Raw genomic sequence first — 21,790 nt, forward strand, 5'->3', positions numbered from 1 at the left:
ATTAATCTGTTAGATACATAGGAAGTAGGAGGGTCCTGCTAGAATGATGTATAGAACCATTTAGCACACACAGCAACAAGTCTCAAATAACTTCCTAAATCTGTGAAGGTTTCGAGCAGTGTGGTTTAGACTAAACCAAGACGTGAAATGGGACTTTTTATTTTCTTGCCACAACAGAAATGAAATTGGAAGAAAAAATAATTAGCAGAAAAACAAAATACTGCAGTGAAATATTCAGGTTATAATAAAGCAATTACCACTTTTTTAAAATTAAGATTGTCCACATACGAGGCTCAGTGACACAGCAGAGGGCTAGGTTAACACTTAAAAAAAAATGCTTTAAGGACCTCATGTTTCTCCAAGTTTAAGCCCTCCACCCAGTCAAGACAGAAGCGTTTTACCTTAAAACGTTTGTTTTCATCCAGTAACCTCTGAACTTCGAGCTGGAGCCTTCTATACTCGTCTGTATTTTTTTTAACTTCAGTGTCATCCAAATTAGAGCTTACAGATTTGGACATTGACGAAGATTCCGTCTTTACCGCAGTTGTAGATGTGATTTTATTTATTTCTACATCATGCTGTCAAAAATAAAATGAAGGAAAGATCTTAGGGTGGGAACGGTCATAGCACAAGAGGTGCCGAAAAAACACCAAACTCATCAACATAGTTAACAGAATTGTGTAACAAAATTGCAATACATTTCCACCCACCACATAGTGAGTCTGCAATGTCAGATTGGTCTTCTATTGTAGACAAACATAGCAAATTTGAAAAAACCCTTTATTTGAAAGCAGCATTCCAAGTACACAAGCCTAAATACCCCTCACAATGAACTCTCAATGCTGGAAAGTTTGAAAAATATTAGAAATTGAAACAATTGATGCCTCACTACTGGGACTCAAAAGAACACCATATCGCTGGCCACAAAATAAGCATTTTCCATTGGCGAGTGATATTTACTCTTGGAAAGTAAGAAGTTGAGAGCATGTGGAGAACTGCTGTAACACCTGAGGTCATACAGTAGGCTCAAAGCTTTTTTTTTTACCATTTACCTGCCCAGTAAATGCATAAAAAGATGTCGGGTGTCTAAGTGGGTTGCATTTTTATAGCAGTGGTTCCTTAAGTGATCCCATCTAGGTTGTTCATTGGTTGGGTGGCAATGCACTGTGTTGTCAGGGGTGTCTGAGTAGATGTGCTTCATGGTGTCTACATGCATGACTAAGCCAAGGACTTTGGCTGGACAGGACTGTGCAGTAGGTAGTGTTTTGAGGGAGAAAGTGTGAGGCAATAAAAAGGGAACAAATAGTTTTTGGGTGAGTGATGCTGCGAACAGACTGACAGGAGTTCCATTTAGAGGTTATGGAGAATTCTCATTTCCGTGCCAATTCCCTTCAACCTTAGAGACCCCCAGCTCTTCCGCTGGACTTGGGACTTTAACTGCTGAGTGAGTGGGACCTTTTTCTCACTCATCTGTTTTTACCCGATTTGGATTTTATCTTTTCACTTTTTTGGAGTCTGATAAACTCTATAGGCATCTGCCTTTTGTATAGTGGCACACAGCACCTTCAGTGCAGTGTCACTGAAAAATCCTTTGGATTTCTCCTAAGGTTTAAATACCCTTTCTTGGGTGAACTACAGTTTCCAAGAACAGTAAAGTGAAATTGACTTTACTTACCTGTTCTCTTTGTAGGTCCAGCACACACCATTTTATGTGGGGTGCTGGGAGTTACTTAGTAGCCCCTTATCCTACTCTCTCATTTAACATTTTTATGTTACCCTCACTACTTTAAATGGCTGGTGGCAGTAGTTTACTTTTTCTTACCCTTGTGCTTTTGTACCACAGGCTGAAGCCACAGCTGCAGACAGCACCCATTTTGTCAAAATGGCCTCCGTCTTTTTTCGTCATTTTCTGTTTGTGAGGCCTTTCTTGGTTTCTACTCTATGCGTTGAGATTTGAGCCCTTTGTTCGTCTTGCCTTTGGCGGCCTTCAGCTCTGAAGCCCGCCCCTGGCTCCAGTGTGTCTGTAAGGCCTGATGTGAGGGAGAGTCCCGAAACTCCCATGCCCTTTGTCTCTAGGAATGCCTGCATGCAACCAGTCCTGATTGGCTGCACCTTGCTGTGTGTTTGAAAGCCTGGCTGTGCATGAATGGAAGAAACCTGTTTAAAAGGCGAGGGTTTTGGGACTACAGGCAGAGTTGACCACTGGGAGAAACGCCAGACGAAGAAACCGTGAACAAAGCTTGCTGCAACCTCCTGGACCTTTGAATTGCCCAGTGAAGGCCTGCTGCTGTGCTGAACTCTTTTCACCTCGACAGAGAAGCTCCGGACGGAACGACTTCTCCCTGTTACGCTCACCTGGCTCCCACAGGGGTGTCGATTTGAACTGGACAGCTGCGGTTTCCACCCACGTGACGCGTAGTGCAGATATGACAGACTGGACCGGCCCACCTAATCTCGTCTGCTTGACCCGAAGAAGTATTCTCCTGAAAGTGGAGAAAGGGAATTAGCCACCTGTGGATTTGAGTGATTAACCCCCCCTCCCCCACTGTTCTCCCCTCTAATCACCTCCGATGTCTCTTTTTATATTCTCACCTTAGGTTATTAAAGGATGAACTCTCCATCCTGCGTACAATGCAGGGGCACGTGGATAACCAGTTACTTCACTGGTCCGAAGGAATTGGAGAGTTCCAGAACAATATTGACTCTGAGGTTCCTGGCGAGGAGCCGTAAGTATATAGTTCGTAAGAGTTCAAAATGTCTGACTTTCACTCTTGTCCGATTCCTTGCAGCTTGACCCTAGAGAAGATTGCCTTGTGCGGCTGGTAAAGTTCAGGTAAGTGTCTGTATTATGCAACACTGTCCGGTAAATGACACCTGTATGTAATCTGTTGCTTTCTCCCTACTTACCGGTGCAGAGTCAGACAATATGGCGTTTTGAGGAATAATACCTCTGGCGGTCAAATCAGGTAAGTCTATTATGGTGAAAGATTCCCTTGGTTTGTTCTTTCGGCTCACCTGGCTGTCCTTTTGTTCCCCTTAGGTGCCGTAGTTCGGCGAAGATGAATGGAGGCTGTGCCGGCCCGTGGAGATGAAGAATGCCTCCGGCGGTAAAATCAGGTAAGTCTATTGTGGTGACGAATATTGGCTTATTCTCTCGGCTCACCTTGCTGTTCTTTATTCCCCTTAGGTGCCGGAGTTTGGCAAAGAAATGATGAAGACAGGTGGATCGTGGAGGTGCTGCGAAGGCTGGTGAGTATAGCGCGGCATTGCAGCAGGCGATGCGCATCAAATAACGTCTTTCTTCCTATTCGAAGGCACGATGGATCCAGAATCAGGTGAGGAATAAGTATTGTTCTTGTTCTAACATTTTTCCATCTTTCTCCCTTTTTTCTAGGAGCTCCAGACTCGAGGCGGGCGTGGCAGAAGACTGGATGCTGGCTTGCAGGCACGGTGAGCGTTACGCTGCAGGATGCAGAATAACGCGAAGCGTGAGCTACTCTTCGGGCGTGGTTTAAATAGCCTTCAAAGTAGTCCCAGGTAAGAAGTTCCCAAGACCACACCCGAGTAAGAAAATAGTCTTTGAAATAAAGTAGTCCCCCTTCAGACTTCACATTGGCTTGAATGCTGAGAAGCATGGTCTGCATGAGGTAAGTGAAAGCAAATGAGCCAGGACTAACCCCTTCTATGAGTCTGGCGCCTATGGCGCCAGGACTGTACCCAGATAGCCCTTAGCCGGGGCTGCTGGGTTTTTCCCAAGTATCTGGATGCCTGCTCCCGGGACAGATGGACCTGGTCCGGATGCCCGGGGGTAAGAATCATGACACTCCCCCTTGGGTTAGTGGGACCAACTAACCCTGAGGCGTACTCCACTGGACCACAATCCCAGACTTGCTGTACCTCTCTGCTTCGGAAGCCCAATGCCAGGGGTCGAGTGTCTTATCTAGTACAACATCTGCCGCAGAACGAATCTGACTCCCCAAGGACCCTCGAGAAGCAGGACCTCCAGATCCAGAGCCCCCCTCAGAGTGTAGGACCGGGGGTGCAAAGAGAGTCCAACCGGTGTCCAAGATCCACAACGGTGCTGTTTGCTAAGTTCTGAAACCGAGAAGTGGCGCCGAACCGAAAAGAGCCCGTAGCTGCCGACGACCTCCCACGTACCGACACAGGAGCCCTCCAGATGTCATCCTCTCGTCCCCACGACTGTGGCTCAGGAACAAGGGTCTGCATCGCTGTAGTACTTACCTTATTGCCTTGTAGCCGCACTCTTCTCAGTTGGGAATTGCATTGGCTTACATTTTAGAGTTTATTTAAACTCTCTTGTCACAGGCTTAACAGCTTGTTACCCTACAAGTGATTTTTCTAGAGACTCTCTAACTTTGATCTAAGAAGTGCATCAGATCCATAGACTGTCCCAAATGACTGGCTGTCCTGGCTCCCTGAAGTCTCTTCTAGTCCATTGACTTTGATACTGTTTGTCCCTCATAGGTGGTAGCTCGTTGTATACCGTTACTGCTGGGAAAGGCGTAGCTAGGATTTAATTGGAGATTTGGTTGTCCTCACAAATACTGCAAAACGGTTTAACCTTTTTCCCTTTCCTAAACTTTCTGCAACCTCTGAATCTGCAAAGTATAACTAGTGTGATATATAAATGGCATTACTGTCCTTGTGATTGATGTCACCTCAGGGTGTAGAAATTGTGTAAAAAGCATATCCAACGATTATCCACTAACTTGTTTTGCTTCTGGAAAGTCATTTCAAAGTATATTTACCTTGTTGCAACAAATTGCCTTTTTAAAGAACGCCTATTTAAAAACTGATGTGATCTAAAAAACTATTTATAACTGAAACCTTGAATAGCTCACAATTACCCATCTTGTGACTGACCAGCCAGGCCTATCACTTGTGTAGTCTCACACAGCGGGACTGCGCCAATTCTTAACAGCAGAGAATACAAAACATATCAGGAAACTGCTTTTATGCGGATCAAGCCATGATGACAGGTACCTGGAGAGGCGCTAGCCCATTTGTTAGGCATGGGGGAAGCACACAGGATAGGTTTTGAACATCAATGGGAATTGATGACAGCCTGGCAAGGAATGTGCAGGAACTAAAAAAAAAAAACAACCAAAAAAAAAAACAAAAGCTAAACTATGTATGGAGAAAGTAAGGGATGGCAGAAACCCTGTAATGCGGGAAGTGCAGTTATTGCAGGACCCTGTGTTGATGTGTGTAGCGGCATGAAAAAAAACTTATTTGTATTGCCTGACAGCAGCTTAGAACTCTGGCCACGTGACTACTGGAAGTCCTTCCTTTCCCTCTACCATCAGTCATGGTCATCTAAGAGGCAGAAGTTGGCACTCTATTAATCCCGGCAACAGCTGGAAGTGCAGGAAGTGCAGGAAGGCAACTTCTGGCGGTAATCTTATTTCTGATGTACGGTTTTAGAAGTAAAGGGAATACTCTGAAAGAGCAGTCTTGTGTAAATATGGAAACTCCTAAGACTGATCAAGAAGAGAGTCCCTCTGAGGGAATCAAGTCATGTCAGAGTAACTCCCTCCCAGTTACATCAGAAGGGAGTGGTCCTAGCAAATTCACAAGCTATTTTCCGAAAACTACAAGAAATCATCATACTCCTTATGTGGTTTGTGAAAAGGAGGTTGAGGCAGCAACTGGTATTGATTCTTGTTCAATAGAGCATATTGATGATCATGAACAATGTGGTGACATGGATCTGATTTCGTATGTTTCCATTTTAGACCCTGTTCTATCCCATAAATTGGCCAAACTGGTCCGTTTATCTCTTAATTTAAGACACAACTTGAGTCCATTGATAGACGGTGGAGAAGATATCCTCCATAGATCCCATTATTTAGTGAATTTTGCTGAGAAAGCGCTGGATCTTTTTGGCAGGATAAATAGCTTTCAAGGGCTAACAAGTAGTCCACTTTCTCTGGGAAGGGAGGATGATTCGATATTAGAGGATTCCGTTATAAGAGGCTCTATTCAGGAGGAGGGGCATGGGTCCCCTTACAACGAAGTCCATATGGAAAACTCCAGGGGCATTACGTGAAATCAAACTGAATTTGCTGGAGATGTTTCTTCTTTGGCCCTAGCTCACATTTTGAAATCCCTGGATAGGGGCTATGATTGGCTTAATTTTGAGATTGGGAAAGTGTGCTCCTCCCTGAGAGATCCGCTGAAAACTTAGGATTTTAAGAGGGTTGCCATCTTGGCACATAGCAATAGAAGGAATTGTGTTAGGCAATCTGGTCATATCATTCACCCACGCTTGGGAACCAAGGTTGACTTCCCCCTTTCTACTGCGGTTCTAGGTAATCATGAAGAGGAGTGCAGTGTGAATTCATGGATTATAATAGTTGATCACAATCCGCTGAATGGGAGTAATTGAGAGAGCCTATCATCGGAGGCAGAGCGCTGTGTTGGTAGTTCCTCTGTCAAAAGTATAAATTGGAGACAGAGCTAGAGGTACAGGTACTGCCCACCAGAATCTGAAGGGGGGGTGGGTGGCGGGGGAGCAGTCACATCTAAAAATTACAAAGCATTTTTAATAACTATCAGTATAGTTAAAAACTAGATTAAATTTTGTTGGTACACAACACAAGGATCACAAAAACTAACAAAAAACATAGGAATGCGTATTAGGCAGTCAATGCTAGATAATACCAATTCAGAAAAACAATGTACACTTTGGGCAACCAAACTCCGTTTGGATCAGTGTAAAATATTATTAAATCTCTGTTTTCAATCCAGAGAGCCGTCTCAACAGGTTTCTGTTCACAAACACAAACGACGAACATTCATCAGGAGAATATAGTTATGACGAAAAACATCGTTTCTATAGATTCACAGACTTGATCTGGGCCAGTTTCTGCCACCTTAACTGGTGCTCGTGGGGGCTCGCAACTTCTGTGGTTCAGTTGGAGGACGATGATGAATAAGTCCTCCCTGTAAAGATGAAGACAGGCCGTCAAAGGTATCAGGTACAGTTCAGGCTTTACCCCGATCCCATGTATACAGTCTGGCGCTAAACAGTCTGGCCAAGCTTCACCCAACAAAAATAGGGTGTCCTTAAAACGGGAGGCTCCATGGGTGAAAAGACGGTCCTGTGCTAGAGTCAGTAGAGTCCCAACAATTTGGACGTATGGTGCTGTCGCCTTAAAATATGGCAAAAGGAGTTCACCGCTGGGACACTTCGGGCTTCAAAAACTTTAAACTTTAAAAAAAAAAAACCTGCTCATGAGATTATTGGATGCGGAGGAGTCGGTGCCGTCAAGCTGAATGCCGAGGTCCGTGAGTGGATTGTGCCTCGTAATGCAGAAGAATGCGAAGGAGCTTTTCCTTAGCATTCTTCTGCGGTATGAGGCACATTCCACTCAGGGACCTCGGCATTCAGCTTGCCCGCACCGACTCCTCCTAATCCAGTAATCTCATAAGCGGGGTCTAGCTCTGTCTCCAATTTATACTTTGACATAGATTCACCCCGATTTAAACAGAGTAGACACTGCCAACCTTGATTTGGACAGTGGTCTACCGGGTTTCCTCCCTGATATCAAGGTAGTACCTCTGTGCCTCAGTTGGAGGGCAACAATGAGCCGGATGATCCACCTAGACAATGCAGAGTGCAGGGCTCTAAATCTGTAAAAGGGAATGTAAATACAGAGGTTGAGCAACTTGTGGGCTTGCAGCCATCTGAAAAACAGGGTACACCGATCACTAAAAAAAAAAAAAATATATATGAAGTCAACAAAAATTAAACTGTGGATCGTGGAATTTTCCCCGCAGGTTGAAAGAGCAACGTCTGTTCCTTTGAGGATAATGAAGTGTCTCACAAAGGATGAGGATTCAACCAAGCTCAAAAAGGGGCTTGATAAAAGGAAGCTCAAGATCTCTCCTTCATTGAACACGGGGGCATCTATGACCCCTAGGCAGGGTACGGTAATTCAGTTCTTACATAGGCCTTATTTAAAGGGGCATAGAGCTTAGCTAATAAATGTGTATAAAGATGGGAAACATTGAACTAGATGTTCTTGAGGCGGATTCTAAGGACCTCTTGGATACATTGGCAGAACAGCTGAATTTGGCCTCCATGCTCAAGTCCTTTAACTGTTCAAAAAGTTTTTCTCGCATACTGAAGATAGGGGATGGCTCCTTGCAGGGTGGTAAAAGTGGCGAGGTGTTGCGTAAGATTTGGTAGAGTCCAACTGTTATGGGACTTTACAAGACTCATCTGCTTGGTATTAATGACCTAACTTTTACCATAGGCCTGTACTACACACGTTGGTAGAGTGGCTGAGCAGCAGGCTCTTCTTAGAAGGGGTAATGTAAGCTGTACAGCAGTACCATTAAATCAGTAGTGACCAGTAGAGAAGCAAACACACTTTAATTTTAATATAGCTTATAATTTATATACACAAAGCAAATGCTACATCAAGAAGGAAGCCAGCTGGACCATCTGCTTCAATTCTAAGGTCAGAGCAAGAGAGACGCTGCAGCAATGGATTATACTCGTTTCAGCGGCTTTGTGTGGTTGTGGTGCCTTTTCGTCAGCACCCAAGAGACACGAAAAGCTCCAGTTGGAGTTAACTTGGTCCCTTGGTCATGGTGAGGGGACTCTTGTTGAATTCCTGCTTCTGGAGGTCCTTTCAGATGCCCACAAAGTTTTGGCCAAATTAGTTCTTAGGAAGACTGTGCACTAGCCAGTGGTCCAGTACCCCGGGTATTGGGAAACTGCAGCCCAGGAAAGTCAAAGTGACTCAGGTGTGGGCCCAGAACGAAGCAGGTCTTGAGGCTAGTTGGTCCCACCAGCCTAAGGGAGGAAGTCCTCCTTGGCGGAGCTTCCCTGTCATTGGGACAACAAGGTCAGCACAACTGCAAGGCTTCACCTGTGCTTTCACGGTACTCTAAGGTGATGCTGGCGTGTCTCTTCTTCAGATTTGATGTTCCAGTGGTAGACTACCTGTAGTCCCAAAACCCTTGACTTATATGTGAAATCCCATTCGTTCACAGCACTAAACTGTCAATCACACAGCGGGAGGTTGTCTTCTAGGACAGCCATCAGCCCAGTTGGAACTGGTTTTGGCCAGGCATGTCTACAGAAAGAAGGCCGGTGAAGTTTCGGGCTCCTCAGTTTTAAATAAACATTCTTTAAAAAGGCAAAGGATTGTAACAATTCGAATAAACTTTGAAATTACTTTTCAGAATCAAAGTCAGTGAATCATCTTTGGATATGCTCAATACATTTCTCCTACACCCTAAAGTGATTTGAATTACATGGATAGTTTTTGCATTTATATATCAGACCACTATACTTTGCAGATTCTGAGTTGCACAAAGGAAATGTTAAGAGAAGTAATTTCTCAACTGAATCCTCCAATGAAGTCTAGATTAGCCTTTCCCCAGCAGCAGCAGTGTTGAACAAGCCACAACCTATGGGGTGCGGGGCAAGGAGGGGTAAGCAATACCAAAATCAATGGATTTCGAAAAGTTCCTTTAGGGAGTCAGAACAGCCAAAGTCATTTGGAAACAGTCTATATTTCTGATGCGCTACTTGGAAAAAAGTCTTGCAAAGTTAGAGTTCAGAAAAATCACTTGTAGGACAAAGCGGTTAAGCCTGTGCAAAGGAAGTAGAAATCAAAGTTAAGCAAGTGCAAATCTCAATTGAGACAGCACGACATAAGGCAAGAAGTACCTCAAGCCTGAAAACATACCTTTGGTTAGAAGAAAGGGGGCCAGCTGGATTCCATCTTGCTACAGCCAAGCAGACACTGGTTCCTGAGCCTCAGTCGTGGTGAAAATAGGGAGGACGTCTGGAGGGCTCTTGCGGCAGTACTCTGGAAGGTCGTCAGCAGCTATGGGTTTTCTTCATTTCAGAAGCACTTCGCTTGTTTCAGCGCTTCTCAAACAGCAATGCTGGACACCAGTTGAACTTTCCTTGCTCCCTCGGTCCTGCACTCTGGATTGTGATTTCCTGCTTTTGGGGGGTCCTTATAGGGCTCTTGGAGCTTTTGGGACAGATGTGTTCCACAGCAGACATTGCAATCGACTATGGACACTCTACTCCTGGCATTGGGCTTCTGCAGCAAAGGAGAGGCACAGCAAGTCGGAGATTGCGCCAAAGTGGAGTTCGTCTCAGGGTTAGTTGGTCCCACTAATCCAAGGGGAGAAGTTATTTGGTTAAAACTTCTCTGTCGAGGTGAAAAAGGAGGTTAGCACAGCAGCAGGGCTTCACCGGGCGATTGAAGGTCCAGGAGTTTGCAGCAGGCTTCTCATCACTGCTTCTTCTGATGTTTCTTCCAGTGGTCGACTGTCTGTAATCCCAACAACCCCGCCTTTTAAGCAAGTTTTCCCCATTCATGCACAGCCTAGGCTGTCAATCACAGCAGGGTGGCTGTCCTTTCAGGACAGCCAGCCAATCACGTCTAGTTTTGTTCAGGCACTCCTAGAGACAAAGGACACACTGGAGCCAGTGGTGGGTTTCAGGGCTGAAGCCCGCCAAAGCAAGACAAACAAAGGGCTCAAACCTGTCTCAACACAGAGTGAAAGCCAAGAAAGACCTCACAAACAGAGAATGGCAAAAGAATTGCAAAAAAGTAACACACCGGCCATTTTGACAAAATGGTCACCCATGGGTGCTGTACTGCAGCTGAGGGTTCAGCCTGTGGTAGAAAAGCACAAGGGTAGGAAAAATTAAACCACTGCCAACAGCCATTTAAAGTAGTGAGGGTAACAAAAAATGTTACACGAGAAAGTAGGATAAGGGGCTAGTAAGTAACCCCTCAGCACTCAACATAAGATGGTGTGTGCTGGACCTACAAGTAAAGTCAGCTTCAGTTTACTATTCTTTGGAACTGTAGTTCACCCAAGAAAAGGTATTTAAACCTTAGAGATAAATCTAAGGGATTTCTCAGTGACACTGCACTGAAGGTGCTGTGTGTCACTATACAAAAGACAGATGTCTATGGATTTTGTCAGACTCCGAAAGTGAAAACACAAAATCCAAATCAGGTAAAAACACATGAGTGAGAAAAAAGTCACAAGTTCAGCAAAAGAGCTGGGGGTCTCTAAGGTGGGAGGAATTTAGCACTAAAATGGAAATTTTCCCTAACAGGGTCTGCTGGAGCAACGGAGGAGGAGGAAACGCATAGCACCAGCGGCCGTGTCAGCAGAGCTGAACACGTCCCACAGAGACCCCTGACCCCGTCCTGCCCACGAAGCAAACAAAGGAGTTGCAAATACGTCCAGATCCAGAAACCCCCCCCATCTCTGGAAGAGGGGGCAACAGAGTTGATATGCAACTCCCACTCATAGGTGTTGAACCCCAAGCGGCTGAGCTGGTCTGCTTCTGTGTTGCTGTTCCTGGGGAGATGGACAATGGAAATCCATATCCCCTCTGACTGGGCCCATTCCCAGATTGACACCGCCTCCATGCACAGGTTGGGGGGGGGGGGGGGGGCACCCTACTTGTTCAAGTAAAACCTTGTTGTGGAGTTGTTGGTCCCGACCAGCACTACTGTGTCCCTGATGAGTGGCAGAAGTCTTGCGCGCCAGGCCCAACGCTCTTAGTTCAAGCAGATTGATATGTAGGAGGGCTAACGCCCTGGACCATGAATCAAGTAGCCCTCCAGGGTAGCCCACCAGCCCGAAAGCAAGGAATCTGTAGTCACTACCAGAGTGGGCTCTGGCAGGGTAAAGTGGCTCCCACTGCCACATAACAGTTCATCAGCCAAGATCCACGAGGAGGCACAGGGGAATCTAAATCCTGTCCAACTGTGACCCAGTCTCCTGATCCCAACTGGCCGCCAGGTGGAGCTGGAGGCACCTCATGTGGAGACAGGCATGTCGCACCGTGAGAATGCAAGAAGCCATCAATCTCAGAATGTGCTGGAACCACCATTCTGAGGTGGTGGAATTGGCCAGAAAGTGCCCCATAACTTTGTGGAGGGAGAGGAGCTTCTCGGGCATGGGGAAAACCCAATTCACTGCCGTGTCCATGCTCAATCCAAGGAACAGGTTGTGGGCAGCAGTCCGCTCAGACTTCCGCTGGTTGAGTAAGAACCCCAGCTGGTTGAAGAGCATCCTCACCAACCTGTAGTGCAAATAAGGTGATGGCCCTCCAGGCGGAGGAAACCCACCACTGCATCCATCAGCTTCCTGAACACATGAGGGGCCCAGTTGAAGTCGAAAGGCAGCACCTTGTACTGAAAGTGGTATGATATCGTGAACCGCAGAAATTTCCGATGCGGCTGGTAGATGGGAACATGAAGGTATGCATCCTTGAGGTCTAGGGGACACATCCAGTCCTCTGCGCATATGGACTCCGCTATATGCACTAGTGTGATTATGCTGAAGCGTTCGAGCAGTAAAGCTAGGACAAGTTCAGGACTACCCTCAGGCCAGCCCGGTTGTTCTTGGACATCGCAAAAATCCTAGAGTAGAAGCCGGTGTCCCTATCGGACTGCTGAAACGGTTTCACTACCTGCATCTCTAAAAGAGGATCTCCTGTAAAAAGGCTGGGGACCCTAACTGAAGCAGAAGAGGCGAGGAAGGCAGAGGAAAAGAAAGAGGAAAGACTGAAGCCCATGGAGACTCTAGAAAGGATACACAGACTCTTGAAAACGCTTCCAGCTGTCCAGAAAGAGCCAGCCGGCCCCCTAAAGGCGAGCTGTGTTGCCTGACCGTCAAGTAATTTTTATTAGCATTTAGATTATTACAAATTTTTAGCTACACATTAAAATGTCCTTTATTTGTTTCTCTAGCATATGGGTCCAGATTTATTTTCATAATATAGATTTCTTTCACAAGTTCTGTTCCAGCATCTCACACTTTGCTCCGTGGTAGTAGGTGCTTTTTCCTATAGTTTCTCTGATTTTCATAAAGGCTGCCGACAGAAAATGTACTGTTGCATAATTGGTTCTTTGGTGGTCTGTTTGGTATATCCTTTCCCACCATTCTGCGGCGTCTAGACCCACAATGTGTCCATGTGCAGGGAGAAGATTTATTGATCTTAAGTCCTTTAATTTTGGACAAAATAATATCAGCTGTTTTAAGGATTCTTCTTTCTAGCCGCATAGCCTACAATCATCTACCAGAGTTTTATTGCATCTTTTTAGCGTAGTGGTGGTAAGTATAGTCATCCGTAATCTTAGTAGTAGAGATCGCCCAATGACATTGGGGAATTTAATCAGATATTTTTTTTATAACATTCGGAAGTCCAATATTTTTCGCAGATAGTGTATGTGTTTTTGAGGATGATCTCTTTCTCAGTCTTTCACCAGTCATTAGCCCATATTGCTTTCTTTACTAAAGTTGATTACATAGGGCTTCTTTGAAGGTACCTAGGTAAGTGAGAAAGTTATTACACTGTTTTCCATACTTTGACTGTCCATTCATCGTCAGTGAGTTTTCTTTTTCTCAATATTTTGAATTGTGGACAGACAATAGTGGACAATTTCGTAAATAGAGAGTTTATTCCACATAATCTTTGAGTAAAGGGAATTTAAACCCAACTCATGACGGATTACTTGAATTGGTACAGATTTTGGCAATTTTAGAATTCTTTTCCAAAAAAAGCTCTGACCTATCCCAGAATTCTTCTCTTAGTCCACTGCTCGATTCAGCTCCATAGATTACTGGAGTAACTTTTTGCCTGAATTTTAAGACTGGCTTTAGTGAGAACTTGCCAAAACGTTTAATACTACACCTTGTGCTTACATTTGGTGCAGTTTTTGCTTACATTCTCCATCCACAGAGATTTGCTCTTGAAGATTTTTCTTTTTAAATTAAAAATGATAAGGTTCAAATATTAAACCTTTCATCTTTTGTACATGAAATATCTGGATAGAAACGAAAATAAAGGTCTATAATTGTGTTTCCTTTTTTCTGGTGTCCTCAAAAATCATATTTAGAAAACAAACAATAGTGAAGATTTCTTTCTTTGTTCCACCGTAGAGAAACTTGGCCCATCAATCTTCGGTTGAAAGTTGGATTATTGAAGATAGATACATCTCGGACATGCAACTTTATGTCAGCCAGGGCCGGGCAAAAGATGATAATGTGCGGTAGAGTTTCAAGCTCATTTGCTGGTTTGCAAAATCGACACAAGGCTGTGTCTTTTGACACAAGTTTTCTAGTTCATAGTAGTTCTCTAGTTGGAATCAGATTCAGCCGGAAGCGTAGGAAGGTGTCTATGACAAGGGCAGATGGAAAACATTGTAGATAATGGAAGGCAATTTAATGAATGAGCAACCAATTTGCATTCTTGGTTGAGTTTGAATTGCGCTTTGGCGTCGATAGTCGCTATCCAATCGTTTTGCCCAATTTTATTGTTGCTTTTCCCGGGCGTTGTAATTCTGTTGAAATATTTGCCGAAGTTCTGATGGCTTCCATGTGTTTTTTCCAGGTCAACAGCGTAGTTGCTTTTGTTGAAATTTATGACGACACCCAGATATTTCGGTTCACACACTGGGCATAGTTTCTTTTCATCCAACATCCAGAAGTTTTTTGGTTTAATATGTTTATCTCTGTATACCATAATTCTAGACTTGAGGCATTGATCTTTAAGTGGTTTTTGTCCACATATTGTAGGGTAACTAGCTTCTGATCTTTCTTTGTTCTAGCAGGATCAAGTTGTCTGCGTAGTGCAGCCACCCTACAGCTTCTCCATTGATTTTTGGTGGGAAAAGAAGTGTTGTCAATAGACAGGACCTCTTGTATATATCTTCGATATAAAAATTAAACAAAGTGGCTGCGAGGGGGCCGCCTTGTTTTAGCCCTTTGGATGTTTGGATCACTGGAGAGGTTGCCTGATTTGTCAAGTTTCACCTGCATGCTTGTGTTCATCTATAGTTCTCAGATGACATTGAGTAAATCACTGGGGCATCCTTTGATCTTTAATTTCACCCACAGTGTGTACCGGTCAATGCTGTCAAAGGCCTGGCACAGATCTACAGTGGCAGTATACATTATTCCTTTATGTTCACAGCGTTGTTTTACCAGGTAAGAGCAGTAGATTTGAGTTGCAACCAACTCCTTTCACAAAGCCTGTTTGTGTTTCGTCTATGGCATTCACTGATTTTAGCCACATTTTTTGTCTGGCTATTATGACCATAGCAAACATTTTGCCTACTGCATCTAGCAGGGCGATGGGTCTATAATTTGTTGGTAGCTGTCTATCCCCTCTGCTAAAAAAAAAATGGCTATTATGGACATTTTCCAGGATGTTGGTATTTTACACGTACTAAATATCTTGTTAAACAGATTTTCACAGAACTCTGCCCAGTGTTCCGGTGCTTCTTTCAGAAGTGCACCATGATTTACTGCAGTTCTTTATAAGCAGAAGAATTTCTTCAGCTTCGCAATGGAGTTTCCAAGGTTTTCCTTATGCTCCCCCCTTGCTTGAGTAGTACACAGCAATGTTTGGTTTACTGAATAATGCACTGAAATGTGTCACCCATTTTTCTTCTGAAATTGGGTTAAGCAAACATGATATTGTTGGATCTCCATTCTCCTTAATCAATTGCCAGAAACTTCTCACGTTGGAATCCGCTAAAGAGGTTAACATTTTTTCTACATCCTGCAGATCCATACTGGCTCTCTGCATTTTAGTCCAATTTCTGAATTTTTGTTTTCTTATGTCTTTTTTGTCTTCTGATGTTGGGTTTTTTATATCCCCGAGAGGTTTTCGTTGGAGGTTTTTTTGCGTTACTACGTCTTTGCTGTAAACATGTGTGTGAATTGTGATTTCAATGCTCCTTTTGGTATTTCATTGAATGCCATTAGCGTTGCAATGTATTCCACTGACTCTTGATTTCATTCAATAGATCCTTTAAACCTTTAATTATTTTTGGCATTTCATTAGGTTTTAATCGCAAGCGATTGAGACCAATTTCTATTTTGATACCATGATACAATTATTTTATGGGGTTTTGAATGACAATGAGATCATGGTCGCTCTTGCTCGTCTTCACCACTTCCAACCTTTTATTTCTGGTAGCAAATTTCCGGATACAAAGCAGTAATCGAGCGTTGCTGGACTATTTCCATTTGACCACGTAATTGCTGGGGGAATATCTTGAGAAATGTTTGTTCAATAACTGCAGATCCTTTAGTGTCATCTCTTCCACCCAACCGCCTCCTCTGCGATTTTTCTCATTAGAGGTCATACTCCTTAATGTGCATTTCTCATTCGAATCTCGGAGGCAGTTTGCATTCAAGTCTCCACATATCAGTACCTTTAGATTTGATTGCTCTGCCAAGTTAGAAGCTACCAGGTCCATTACGGAATTAATAAAGGAGATATCCGTCCTCACATCAGGCGGCCAATATAGATTTACAGTCAAAAGCTCATCCGGTAGATTTTTAACTTCTGTTTTTCAAATTCTGATTGTGTACATATGGCATTGGATTTTCTGTTAATACCACTTTCATATCTCAGTTGTTTTTAATGAGCGTTAGAAGACCGGACGATTGTCTACCTTTCAAACCCCCTTTAGCATGGTTCAAAAAGGCAGTAAAGCCATCCAAGATGACAGTTTTCAACCATGTCTCTTGGAGATAGATCAAGTCCAAATCTAATAGGATGGGTGGCAACTCATTAAAAAAGTGACAAAAACCTTGTGTTCCAACAGCCGATTTTCCAACTGTCATATGGACTGTTTTTCTGGCTCTAGTTCTGTGGATTTATCACAAGGGCTCTTGCCAACCAATCCCATAATTGCTTGCAGTCTGTTTCATTTTTGTCTTTACTCCTACTTCCATTTGACAAAGACTATTCCATACTTGGTATACTGCCTTTTAGTTATTTTTATTCTTTCATGTTCTTCACTTTCTTCGTTGGTGTGAGGTTGATTTAAATAGATTGATGTCTTCGCTTCAATTATACGAAGACACGACTTTAGGCATGCTCACAGTATTTGTTTTTGTTCTCGTCATTTTCGGTGGAGGACTGTCCAATCTAAGTTCTCTTCTTCAAGGGCTTTATCGATCACCTTAAAGCCTATTGCTCTTAGCTCATGTTTGGCTTCCAAGGCAAGCGTACATGCAATGGCTGAATTCATTGCGAGTGTGACTGGCATTCAAATTTTCATCAGGGAAGGCAACAATTCTTATATCTTTAGATGTAATTACTCTTAGTTTTGGAATATGTTGCATCAGGGTCATCAAGTTGGTGCGGTTTAAACTCAGGTCATTTCTGAATCCTTTCTATGAATATACAATTTTGTTTTCAATAGCTCTCTTTAATGACCCAGGGCCCGTTTTCTCATTCATTTTCCCAATTGGGTTCATTTGAAAACACTGGTTGCTCACTATGTTCTACTTTTTTGGTTAATTTGAATTTCGCTATGTTTGTGTTTTATTCAACTGTTTGCCTTGTAAACACTGGAGGGTTGGAAGATTCCCCACTAAATTTAGAATGCATGTTAGCTTGTCTTTTTACGCTTAATGTACGAAATCTCGGTCAACAAGGCTTGGAGGTTTTAAAGGCCACTTTAAAGTTTTTTTTAATAGGGCTGATGATAACAGTTCTTGTTTGTTCATTAAAAGCAACAGGTTCATCCTCATATGTGGAGCATTCTAATAGGTCTGTGACACTAATGTCAGCTGGTTTCAACTTGGTCACCACTTTTGTATACAATTTAAGGTCTTTGAAATTGGAGCCGTTTTACGAACCGCGCCGCTTGTAACTGTCACAGGTGCTGAGTTATTGCAGGCTGTGTTGACCAAGCTAGCTTTTTCTTCCACTCCTTTCTGTATCCTTAGAAACTGAGTCGCAGGTTTTAGCCTTAGTCCATTTCTTAATGTTTTTAATTTTTTTGAGTCTGAAATGTTTTTCCTTTAGTTCTTCGGAAATACGGACTTCACGTTTAAAGATCGAAAAAGGATTTGATTTGTTTTGGTCTGGTAAAGGTTCGACATTCTTAGTTTCCAGGTTAGAATTAGTGTTTTCTTCAATGAACACAGTCTTCATTGTTATGAATCATTGCAGATACAGTTGTGATGCATCGAGGCGGCAGCATATCGGGGTTCTCAATGAGAGTTTTAGTGAGCAGACACAATGTGATGCCCAGTGAAGGTTACACTCATTATTCCCTCAGTGTCGACTGCTTTGCAGGCACTTCTATTTCTTTGGCTGTGGCTCCTAACAGAACTAGATTAGTTTTCTATAGTTTGCGAAGACATGTAGGTGTTTATTTCCAACATTTCATGCTTGGACAATAGTGACATTTCCCACACTCCTAGGAATATTCTTTTATCTTCTTTACCATCCTGGAGCATGTCAATTAAGGTTTTCAATACAAAACGGTCGAGTTCTTTTTCTCTTCCTCTTCCTCTTTTTCCCTTTGCATGCTCCATAAAATTCTCTACTGCAACCCATTTAGAGTTCATGAGCGCCATTAACGTAGATTGACCCTTGTAGTGTCGCATAAGGATTCGTACAATTTCAAATATGGCGCAAGCGTTATGTTGACTGCAGAAATTACAGAGGTTTGAAAGTTTCTCCCATTCCGCTGAGACGGCACGTGAATCACATGTGTTTTGTCTCCCTTCTTTGGATTTGAGGCTGAAAGTTGTTTTCCGATTTCTTCCTTCATAAGTGGACTCGGAGGAAGAAGAATCAGTCGAATCGTTTGAGGAGGGGGTGCAGACTGTTGGTTGTTTTTGGTATGCATTTTTGTTGGTTAATGCCTTATTGGCCTTCACCTCCTGTGAAGCCGTGGTGGTTCTACTCTCATTACTGGTCCGATTCGCTTCAAATGTATGTTGTGGTTGAAGCAGTTCTCACTTCATTTTTTGGTGATTCCGAAAGGCCCAATCTTTTTTCGATTCTAAGCCTTATTGCACTTTCAGTATTTTTCTCCTTTTGAGTACTCGTGGGAATTTTTTTGTTATCCCCTTACTCATCCGAACATATTCAGTGCTGCAGGGGTGTGGTTCATCTTCTATCGATTTCTCTTTTGAAGAATTCAACTCTATAGATCTCATTAGGGTCATTTTTCAAATCTGATGTCATTTCAGTCCTCTTACAAAGATCTGTTCAATTCTGGAGGTGCTTTAAATATAGATGGTGTTAGTCGCAGACTCCTGGTCTATTGACAGCCTTTCTAAGTTGTTGATTGAGACTGCTGTTAGAAGGCTGGCATTTAGGTTATGTTTAATAAGGCTTTGTATTGGCTCATTTTCTTTAATTACTGTAGTCTTAGGCAAAAGATGATTCGACATTTACCATCACAGTACTGTTGAGTAGATCCTCATCAGTAATTTTTTCGGATGCGATTAAAGTTGACATGTAATTTTTGTCCTTTGGATTCACGATTTCAGTAGTGCTTGTAATAATGGATGCATTGTTCACATCACAGGGCTTGAAGTGCCATTTGAGGGTCCACAGGTCAGAGGTGGAACAGTTTCTTTTCTTTACATAGCCGTTCCCTTTTACTTCTTACTTGCTCGGTTTCTTTTATTTTAGAAATAGTAGTGCAGGATTTTTAGCTACTTAATAAAATGACCTTTGGCTTTTGTTCACACAAAAGGGCCAAATGAGTTAGGTTATAGGTACTTGTATAGCTCACAGTCACCAACGGAATTGGTTCCCAGGCGCTCTGTCGGATGTGTAAACGAGAAGATGGGATGCGTTAGTAAGGTGAAGAGGGAGTAGGATAGTGAGAGGGGTGGTGTAATGAGTCACATTTCTATATCTTGTGGGCAACAGTTCTTGCAATCGCTCTCTTGTTTTGGGCGTTTCAGTCTCACCTACATGTGGCGTGTCAATTTCGTTCACAATCTCCCCACCATCTCCAGCGCTGGGTGTTTTCAAAGGACTGATCAGCTTGGGTGGGTTGGAGGACTTTCTTGCTTTGGAGCATTGCAAATTTAGTGAACTGTGCTTCGATTCCAAAACCAGACTTTTTGTGAGGGGGATGGTGTCTGTCACCTTGCTATTTCTCCTCCTCTTGCTCCGCCACTGCCGGTATCAGCAGAGTAGCTGCAGGAAGCACGGCAGGCAATCTTTCTATAGAAATGGCTGCTGCCTGCATCTCAAACTCATCCTGCGACACTACGGCGAGTTCTAGTGTGCTCAGAAAGAAAGGGTTTGGAGCTGGCATTGTGCATGGGCGGGAGGTGGTGGGGGGTTTACGATAGTATCACGCGTTATAGTTGACGGCAGAGAAAATATATTCACGCCGGTCTCATTCGAACATGCCTGTAGAGACTCCTGTCATTTGCAAGTCTTTACTGTTTTACCTCTGCCACCTGCCCGGGCTGCACTGCTGCATAATACATTGTTTGCATTTATGGAGAGGGTTTGGGGCAACACGCTGGCACGTACCTTACTCCTTGTCCTCAGAACGTGCGCCGTCTCCAGATCCTCCTCCATTGAGAACAAACGCTTCCAGGGTTCGCGGGATGTGTAGAAGCCTCTGATTTGGACATTTCACACACCCGCAAACACACTGCAAACACTTCACTCCATAGCAGAGCGTCTGCGAGGTTATGAGGCAGTCTCTTAGTAGAAACTAGACAGCCGGCAGCAGGTCCCAAAAAACGAAGTAAGCAGCTCCTTGTGCTCACAGCTCAACACTCTGCAAACACTCTACTTAAAGGACATCCCTACTAGAATGCCTTCCAAGTGGGTTTTAATAGTTTCTGCTATGGGTTCTCCAATTAGTTGGACAAAATTGGATCATTGAACTCTAAATGGTCTGTATCAGATGGTTTCTGGCAATTGTCACACCTTGAACTCCAATACGAACAGGACGCCCTTCCACGTCTGCCAAGTTATTGGTTTTTGGCAGCAGAGGGAGGAGCAAAAAAACAACCAAAATGTCCTCTGCTGTTTACTCTTGCGGTCGCTAAGGGGACCAGTCAGGGCTTCATGCGCTGCGGCCCCCAAACCCCTTGAAGCTGCTAAAAGCAAAAGGGTTTGAAGTCGGTCCTGCCCTAGGGCTGCAGGAAGGACTTCTGCCCTGGTTTAATCAGGATGGCCAAGGACTTCGCAGTCTGGTTAGAGGGCTTCTTTTTTTGTCAGCTCGCCATCAGTGGACGAATGAAAAAGATCCGATCCCTCAAAAGGAAGATCCAGGATCCTCTCCTGCACATCATAGCATCAGAGCATGCATCCACACTGCGTGCCTCATCTCGACCCCCAGACAGTCCTCTGCAGGTTGTGTCGATGTTGGAGATCAAAGATTCCATTAGGTCCTGCGCAACTGCCCAGGCCTCTGCCAGACCAGCCTTGAAGGAGGCTTGCCTCACAAGAGGGACGTCAGGCAAGAATGCCCCAATCTCCCGCCTCAGCTTCTGGTTCACCGCTGCTAGGAGGGCGCCATCATTGGCCCGCCGCAAATGCAGCTCAGAGTTGAGGTAGCAATGCTTGCCAAAAGACTCGAGGGCTTTGTCCTCTTAAGACCACCAAAGGAGGCTGCAACTGCAAAGGAGATGGTTTAGAATACAAGGAAGCCACCGCCGCCACTGAGGAGTGTGGCTGGGAAGCCAAGAGGACTGGCTCCCCATCCAAAAGAACTACAGCAGCTGTCCAACGTTCATCTGGCCATTAGCACTGGATTGTCCTAGACCTTTCTCACCAACTGCTGGACATCTCTCTGGTGGTGCATGCCGGAACGGCTCATAGCATGCCAGGCCAGTACCTCCGCCCTGGGGGGGGGGGGGCCTCCTCTGGCTGACAGACTGTTAGACAGAATTGCATGTAGTACCCTCTGGTACCACCACATACAATTAGGACTACAGGTGTAAGCAAAACCAACCTTTGGTATAA

The 21,790-nt window shown here is 44.0% G+C and overlaps 1 protein-coding gene across 1 annotated transcript in view; it reads right to left on the reverse strand.

Moving 5' to 3' along the window:
* The window catches only part of VAPB (VAMP associated protein B and C), a 478,035-nt gene that overhangs the window by 82,838 nt on the left and 373,407 nt on the right, over nucleotides 1-21,790 (reverse strand). The window contains exon 5 of the mRNA XM_069651069.1: nucleotides 402-578. Within this exon, the coding sequence (XP_069507170.1) occupies nucleotides 402-578 (177 nt within the window). The remainder of the gene's footprint in view (nucleotides 1-401; nucleotides 579-21,790) is intronic.

The sequence above is a fragment of the Ambystoma mexicanum genome, chromosome 3p, assembly GCF_040938575.1.
Source record: "Ambystoma mexicanum isolate Mex_15411 chromosome 3p, UKY_AmexF1_1, whole genome shotgun sequence".
Lineage (NCBI taxonomy): Eukaryota > Metazoa > Chordata > Amphibia > Caudata > Ambystomatidae > Ambystoma > Ambystoma mexicanum.